Below are 9123 nucleotides of genomic sequence, written 5' to 3' on the forward strand. Positions count from 1 at the left end.
GGTGTCCTCTGGGGTCATTTTCTGGCCCATATCTTTGCATGTTATAATACATATTAACGCTGTATCATGGTCTTTTTTGTTGAGGAGTCAGTGTGATTGTTGGTCTGGCTGGTGTGTCATAGTGTTCCTAGTCAGCATTCTCAGAGAACTGGAGTACATCCGAATAGTCTCTTATGTTCCACCTGCCCAATAAGAGAGTATTCCTTGGAGTCTGTCCACCCTTTCTATCAGGGCCTGCACTGAGAGGTTGAGTATCTGGAAGGACAACAACTCTATGCGTACCTTTGTGAAGACCTACATATCGCAGAAGCTCCTTCCTCATCATCACCAGTTGCACTAGCAGAACTCTTCACCACCCTCATCACCGCTTCCTCCTTGTTCGCCCCAGTGAGGGTAATGTCTCGTAAAGGGACAATACCCTCTTTGGTGTGCTATTCTTCGGCTGTGCAGTTCTGAAAGGTTACCAGGCTACATTAGCCATGCTGTTTCCTTTGATAAAGAAGTAGACACTTTACAGGTAGCGAATCAAGTAGGCTCTACTTGCTGCGCATCTCAGAAGATTACTAGGCCTGTGTTATAATATAGCCTATTCAAATGGTTACTCAGACAAAGCATTGTGAGATCTGATAATCAGTGCAGTTTGGCAGCAAAGAAAGACAACCTGGTTGGAACTAACCCTCCAGGAGTGATGGGAGCAGCTGGGCCTGGACTTTGCTGTCTATTAAAAACGTGTCTACTATTTGGGAATACGACACGCTTATAAGGTCTGCTTATTTGCATACCGGTAAGAACCAATGGTGCATTATATAACTCAACACATTCAAATCAATCAGATACAGTGTGTAGCCAGGTGTAGTCAACATCCAAAATCAACATTAACTTATGCATTGTATTCCTGGCGCCAAAGTTTCATTAGCATGTACGGACGGGTGCAAAACAACAAATATTCAACCAATGCCGATCAGTCAAACAGCGCTGTTCTGTATTTGAGAAATTCAAATAAACATTGACCAGAGGGAAATCTTATGGATTGCTCCTTTACAAAAAAGAAACACATTTAGTTTATTTGCTTTCACCACAAATTTTATAAAACATACATCTGTGATTTTAACAAACCCAACCCTCCTTGGGAAACATTTGACAAAAGTTTTCTGACAAGAACAGCTAATATACAAAATAACTTGTTCAAAAGCAGGAAACTTACTGGTAAAAGAGCTCATCTTTACAATCCTGGCATTTACACTGAAAACTAAATAATTATTTTAAACAGATTTAAAGCATAAAGCATTGTTAACCATGTGTACTGGTCACTAACTGGTTTAAATCGAGGAATTGTGTGTTGAATTCAGGTTCAGTACATTTAATCAAATCAAAACCAGTATCTTGAATACAGGGGTGAGACAAACAATCATCTTACACTCAGACAATGACAATTTAGGTTAATTTATTCATATTAATTCAGAATCCAGCATCATTTTCCTGACTAAAATGTCTGGATGTTGGTCTTGATTAAGTTAAAATCACAATTCCTTCTTGACTAAATTACCATCAAAATTGGAATACACAAAACAATGACGTACATAATAAAAAATGCTATATCTTCTAACAGACATGTGTTCAGTTAAGAGCCGCATATCCTACAATACTCACAAACCATATACAAATGTTCCCACTTTAGTAACTTTTGGGATTCTGTGACGCCATATTTGATAGTCCATACAGTTTAGATCGTTGAAGGTGAAGGGATCTGGACCATTTTTTGGGTTGTAAGTGCTCGTCCTCATCCATTGGTCATTTCGAATGGGATGGCCTCATTTAGAATGGGATGCCCTCCCTTTTATCTTGCAGCAGCTGAAATGGAGAGTTCAAAATTAACAAACTAGTTATGTATTATAAAACCCTAACCCAGGATCTAATTTGACAGGTGTGGTTATATAAATGAGACCGTTATATTACGACATCCCTCGCATTAGAATAGGAATATCCAGGGCCACGATCAGTAGCCAAAGGTTGTCAAACATTGTAGATAGAAATGCCAGGAATAGAGACAACGTGATTCCTTAATTTAAATGACAGAGGCATCCTTGTTCTGCATAGTACATTTCTATCTGAATGTTCCATAACGTTGCGTCCTGCTGAACTCACCCCTGGTGCGTTTGCTTCATGGTTGCTCAACAGAACAGTAGAGTTCAATGTTGTATTATTGTCCAGATATCAGAGTTTACCAGCAAACAGATAGAGGCTCTGATTACAGTGAAAAGGGAGGAAGGTAGGGATTGTTATGCCTAATTCCCATTTGGGGAGGTAGGCCTATATATGCCTGAGGTGCAAACTACACACAGGGTCTGCTCAGGGCACATTGACATTTGCCGGCCCAGGGAGCCACACAATAGGTCCCGTCCAAAATAATCTGTGTTTGTGTGAGGAAGTCCCCATCTCTCATCCTCTGCTGGTCTTTCAAGGGTGGGGACGAGAAATCACAGGAAACACCTTCCCCTGTTCTCTGCAGCCCAGGCTCGTTCACTAAATGTGCACAATGAGATATTAAAAGCTCCAGGCTTCCCTGAAATAATTGCAGGTCCACGCCTGATGAAACATAGTTTGTAGAGGGATGGTGGAAATGAGTGCGAGAGCCTGGTTATGCATTCACCAGAGTTGCTGGAAGTATACAGTATAACAGCGCCTCACCGTTTGACGATACTAACCTGCTAGTAAGTAAACAGTTTAAATGTACCATTGTCTTCACCGCCTGAAGACTTCACCCCGAGAAGCATGACACCGTCTTTGGCGTTGTCCGGCCTGCTCTGGAAAGAGGCACTGCAAAGAGGAGACAGCACGGCATATTGGTGGTAAAATAGTCTTTTTTGACGAGATCACAGTATATTTAAACAATAAGGCCTGAGGGGGTGTGGTATATGGCCAATATACCACGGCTAAGGGCAGTTCTTAAGCACGACGCAACGTGGAGTGCCTGGATACAGCCCTTAGCCGTGGTATATTAGCAATATACCACAAACCCCAGAGGTGCCTTGTTGCTATTATAAACTGGTTACCAAGGTAATTAGAACGGTAAAAATACATGTTCTGTCATACACGTGATATACCACGGCTTTCAGCCAATCAGCATTCAGGGCCTGAACCACCCAGTTTATAATTAAACTGTTCAAATGGGGTCTTGTCTAAATGGTATTTTTAGGTACAGTCCAACGACTATACTTACTTTTCTGTTCCATTATCAGTTATCTCTGTTCAGGGACAAAAAAAAATGGAATAATGAGTGATATTTAGTTTGTAATGAGTATGTAGACATAATGCTGTGTAGAGTCACAGCTGTTTCAGTCATTGAGTAGTACCTGTGTGATCGTGGTCCTTCATGCATTTACTTTTCAGAAGGAACACGACAGCAGCCCCCACAACTGCCAGGACTGGCAAAAGAATCCACAGCAGGTTCTTATCTGAAGACAAAGAGGAGGTATATCTTTCTTTAGTGTGGCAGACAAAACTGTTGTTTTTCACATCCTATGAGAAGTTGGATTAGTACTATTGTTGGGACAATGTGAACTGTAGGCAATTTATGATGATTTGTAATCAAACATGGCTTGACTATTGACTTTGCACACACACACACACACACACACACACAACCCAGTCAAATGTGAAGTGTGTGCACCCTCTGGTGGGTGTGGTAGAACATAGATGCTGAGGTAAATGGGTCCATAAAGATGCTACATTACCTGATTTAGGAGTTTCCGTCTCTTCACCTCCAGCCTTTTGACCTGGTAGAAAACAATAACATAACGTAAAACTCCATATACTCTGCAGTGTGATTTATGCTGTAACTTTGACCTTTCGATGACCACGAGAAGGAGATGCTAGTTGCATAATACACTACATGACCAAAAGTATGTGGACACCTGCTCGTCGAACATCTCATTCCAAAATCATGGGCATTGATATGGAGTTGGTCCCCCCTTTGCTGCTTCACAATAACAGCACTTACAGTTGACCGGGGCAGCTCTAGCAGGGCAGAAATTTGACAAACTGACTTGTTGGAAAGGTGGTATCCTATGATGGTGCCACATTGAAAGTCACTGAGCTCTTCAGGTAAGGCCGTTCTACTGCCAATGTTTGTCTATGGAGATTGCATGGCGATGTGCTCGATTTTATACTCCTGTCAGCAACGGGTGTCGCTGAAATAGCCGAATCCACTCATTTTAAAGTGTCCACATACTTTTGTATATATGGTGTTGGTAACTTGTCATCTGGATAATGTGTCCATTTAAAATGTTCTGGTTATTTTGCGGACCATGTGTTTTTCAGTGCAAGGAAAATGAAGTACCATTCGTGACAATGTGAGTTTATTCCTATACAGATGATGGTAGCAGAGGACGTACCAGCATCTTGACCCGTATTCTTACTGTCCTTGACTCTATCTTGACCTGGAAAAACATTGTCATTTTTATCATTATACCATCGTGTTTTCCTACACAGGTAGTGGACAAAATAGTGAACTGAGGGACAGTGATGGTGCTTTAGACATACCTGTATTTTCATCCTCTGAACCTGAAGACAACATTCATGTCAAAACATTGTTATGGGGTCATGGTATCGTTAACCCAATGCAGTACTTGCTATCCTCTAGCCTCTCTCTATTGTGATTTGAGAGAGGGTAAATAAATCATCTCCTACCTGAGAGCATTTTGTTTAGTGGGTCACTCTTGGTAACAGTTGTTGGGGCCTGGGTCCCTTGTGTTCCTGTGCGAACGAGGTAGAATGCACTCGTTCAGAAAATGTCTAACATTTTAAAAGATCTGGGGCAGTATTAAGCTTCTCAGAGTAGGAGTGCTGATCTACAGTAGGATCAGGTCCTCCCTGTCCATGTAATCTTATTCAGTGTGACCTGAAAGACAAGACTGATCCTAAATCAGCACTCCGAGATGCTGTATACATGTTCGAACCCTGGCTCTTATGATCTGGTTTTACATCTGTAGAGCTCATTGCACAATCACGTGAGCACATCAGACCTATTGTATGATGTAGGACCTCTGTCATAAAAATTAAGTTCACAGAGAAGACAGATTACATTTCAATAGCCAATTTAAATGAAATGTCTATGAAGTCTCACCATTATCCTTAGTATATGGAGATGTGGACTTCACTGTGACTTGGGGTGAGGATGAAATCTTTGTATTTTCTGTTACTGTTGATGTAGCAGGCGCTGAGGTAGAAGTCTCCTCTGTCTCTGGAATGCAAAATCAGTCTTAAAGGAAAATCCCACCACAAAACAATATTTTGGTATTTGTTTCATTAGTCCATTATTGATATAGTTCCAAAAATGTTTTGCATGTCAGCAATCAAGTTTACAAGATATATCACGTTCAAAATACAGGAATACAGCCGGAATGATGCATTTTATGATGCTGTGTTAAGAGCAGAGTTTCTAAACCAGCATACTGTACCTATCTCTAAAGATTGAACACTTTCTAATGTTACAATGTCCTAATGTTCTGACACTTATTTGAACTAGAACATTAGGACATTGTAACATTAGACCATGTTTTGAAAAGTTTTTATTTGACTTACTGGTTGGGGTCACACTGGTTGCAGGAGCATTTGCACCAGGGTTGTTTACAGTGGAAAGAGGAACAGTCATGACGGGTGTCGTAGTTTCTGTGACGACAGACTTAGCAGCAGGATAAACATCTGTGATGCGAAAATCTTTCAGACTTTAAAATGCAACCAGCCTTTTGAGTGTTCATTTTTTGTTTGTAATAAAAAAGAAAATCAGGAATCCCTGAGATTTTTTCAAATGACTATCCCTGTCTCTTGAAATATTACCTCAGTAACTCAAATGTTTTATAATATACCTACCCGAATATGCATCTGGTCGTTTGCCTGTTGTTGATTGTTGTGCTGGTTTTAGTGTGGAAACATCATGAGCATCTGAACAACAGACGAGAGGCAGACAAAAACAATTAAATAATTCAGTGAGTTTAGTTTTTAGATGTAATATAATATATTGTAGGCAGATACTTCCTGCTAAGAGAACCCTTTATCAATTTAGTTTTGTATATATTATGGTGGGACATATTTGCAAGGGGGGGGGGGGGGAAATGTCTCTGTCCACTCCATAGAGGCTTGCACTGTAGCCACTAGGGCTTTACTTGGGTGTTTCCTGCAGATGTTTACATTCATGCAGGAAGGAGATTTGCTGCCGATTGGATCATTTCACTTCGAAACGGTCAGGACAATGATCTCTCACCCTCTGTAAGAGAAGGAGCAGTTTGGTTCTCACTGGCTATCTACAGCTCCAATCACCTTTCTGGGCAGAGCAGGTCCTGGATCTGTGCCCATGCTCGAAGCAAAACAACAAATCAGGAGACTCCCTCTTTATTTTTTCCACAAGCCCAAGTAACCACATTCATTTGTCTCGGCCTGGACGCCAAACAATGTTTTTTATTCCTATATGTTCTGTCTTATTATCCGTGTTGTCCGATGCAATATGTCTCATGGAAAGATTGCCAATAATGGCTAATCTTAAGTGAATTTGTTGCATAAATTCACTGAACTTGCAGAGACATGAAATATAAACGGAGAGTACGAAACATTTTAAGCATACCTTCCTAATATTGAGTTGCAACCCCCCTTTTCCATCAGAACAGCCTTAATTCGTCGGGGCATGAACTCTACAAGATGTCGAAAGCGTTCCAGAGGGATGCTGGCCCATGTTGACTCCAACGTTTCCCAGAGTTGTGTCAAGTTGGTTGGATGTCCTTTGGGTGGTGGACCAGTCTTGAGTGTGAAAAACCCAGCAGTGTTACAGTTCTTGACACAAACCGGTGCGCCTGGCACCAACCACCATACCCTGTTCAAAGGCACTTAAAAATGTAGTCTTGCCCATTCACCCTCTGAATGGCACACATACACAATCCATGTCTCAATTGTCTCTAAGCTTAAAAATCCTTCTTTAACTTGTCACTTCTCCTTAATCTACACTGATTGAAGTGGATTTAACAAGTGACATCAATAAGGGATCATAGCTTTCACCTGGTCAGTCTGTCATGGAAAGAGCAGGTGTTCTTAATGTTTTATACACTCAGTGTATGTGTAAAGCACACAATCTGCTGAACAGTGTTCCTCACACACACCTAATAAAGACTATTTTGTGTGTGCATCTGGTCTTACAATTGATTTTTAGTAAAACAGGGACGTTTCAATGTCCTGCCAACAGCTTTGGTGCATCTCCCTGTCAACCTTCATGTCCATATGCCTCCCTTGGGCGACTTGTACCGTGGGGAGGTCTCTGAGTTATCCTGGTAACACTTGACACACCTTAACCCGAAGTGTTATGCTACGTTATTAACATTCATAGCACCTTATTAAGGGTTGAGGCTGTACCTTCCTCCACATGTGGCTGATAAGGATAATATACCGTTTTTTGGGGGGGGACACTACACAAGATTCCAATCGACAACAACAAAAAACAATGCTGCTCTTATCTCAGGCTCGTACCAACGGAAAAATGCACATAGGCATCATTGGACGTCCCCGGAAAAATGTTCAAAGTGTGAGCCTCTCTTAGAACAACTCACAAACATACTGTTCTGGATATGTTGATTGTGATCGGCAGTCGTGTTTCGTGTGTTATTATATAAGATATTTAATGACCCAAATGTCCATATGCAAGATTTTTTTATTTGCAAAACAAGTCTGATTAAGACAATAAGTAAATACAATTATTCTACTCATCAAGACAACATAAAACACTATACAATGCAACTACTGGCAAGTCTTTTTGCCTATTTTTTTCAAGCATCCATTTTGCCTGACTAAAACTCGTATCTGTCCAACAGTGTTAAACACTTTGTAACTGTGCAACTTTTAAAACCCATTATTAATTGAATTCAACATTTCTGTCTGTGAGACAACAATCCTTTGTCACCATGTGCACTCTCCTATCCAATCCACTTAGAAGTCATTTTGGACTGCCAAAAGCAGGTCTAAATATCCCTGTAGGCTTACCTGTTGTGAGGAGCTGGAGCGAGGTTAGAAGGATGACGAGTAGGGCTATCCTAACGGTCTCCATGGTGGTTCTACTGAGCGTTCCCCTCCAGGCTGCTTCTCAGGGTTCTTCAGAGCTGTGTGAGCCACTGCTATCAACCAGTGGAAAAGGTGTTCATATTCTGGCCCATAGCTGCTTATTTTGGCACTTCCTTTAAAGAAGGGGAGGAAGTAGAGCAGTTTCCATCGAGGGGGGAGGTTTGGGGGCTGGAGAGGATGGGGAGGCTGCTTCGGCCAGTGGGAGAAGTATTTCTCGGGCCCCAGCCTGGATAGGAACTCGGCCCTTAAGGCTGTTTGTACTCCATCGTCAACTCCTGCGACTTATTTTTTTCTGCCCTCACGTTGCAGGAGCGGCGTACCGGTATGAAGGAGTCTTAGTAAGTGTCTGACTAGGATGGGCTGTGAAGGACCCGAAACATGTACACTATCAGTTCAGAGGGTACAGTAGGATCAAGGAGTTAGCCAGCTAATATTCTTATCTTATTTAGTAGAAATATAAGCTTGAAATTAGCATGGTCTAATTGACTCAACAACCCATACCTAAGTTTAGCTTTCTTCATGAACCAGAAAATCAAGTTACTTCTGGTTGTTTATCAAATTTGCTTTGTAGTATACCCTTCAGGATGGGCTTTCAGGAAAACAGTGTGGTCTGAAACTTAACTGCGTGTTCAGCTCACCCTTGAGACACCCACATTTTCAAACATACTCATTTAAGGTGACATTTGTTACACTTATGTGAACCACGGTAATTGAAATCAATACAGTGGTCAGTTGCATCTCTCATTTGACCTTTTTATTATAGCTAGGACTTGGCACCAAACTCTGAGATGGTGAGAGGCACACCCCATCATCTTCGTTCCAGTTTGTTTTAATCAGCCGTTAAGCAGGAAGAAGACAGGTCAAGGGCAGGCTGAGGTCAGCAATCCAGGCCAGAGTCAGAAAGGTACAAAACGTAAGGCAGTCTCAGGGCAGGCAGAGGTCAGTAATCCAGGGCAGTGTCAGACAGGTACAGAACAGCAGGCAGAGTGGTCAAAACTAGGAAAACCAAGGGCTAGCGCAACA

General features: G+C 41.6%; 1 protein-coding gene across 1 annotated transcript; it reads right to left on the reverse strand.

The window, feature by feature from the left end:
* Window positions 1–1021: 1021 nt before the first annotated feature.
* LOC115198232 (mucin-17) lies at window positions 1022–8201 on the reverse strand. The gene is made up of 12 exons (XM_029760015.1): window positions 8023–8201; window positions 5872–5943; window positions 5584–5703; window positions 5126–5242; window positions 4690–4755; window positions 4543–4563; window positions 4395–4439; window positions 3735–3776; window positions 3354–3455; window positions 3221–3245; window positions 2735–2817; window positions 1022–1851 (listed from the first exon to the last, which is right to left on the reverse strand). Exons 1-12 carry the CDS (start codon window positions 8084–8086, stop codon window positions 1838–1840), a joined length of 771 nt encoding a protein of 256 aa, XP_029615875.1. The 5' UTR covers window positions 8087–8201; the 3' UTR covers window positions 1022–1837.
* Window positions 8202–9123: the final 922 nt, after the last annotated feature.

Source organism: Salmo trutta, chromosome 8 (genome assembly GCF_901001165.1).
Source record: "Salmo trutta chromosome 8, fSalTru1.1, whole genome shotgun sequence".
In the NCBI taxonomy this organism is placed as follows: domain Eukaryota; kingdom Metazoa; phylum Chordata; class Actinopteri; order Salmoniformes; family Salmonidae; genus Salmo; species Salmo trutta.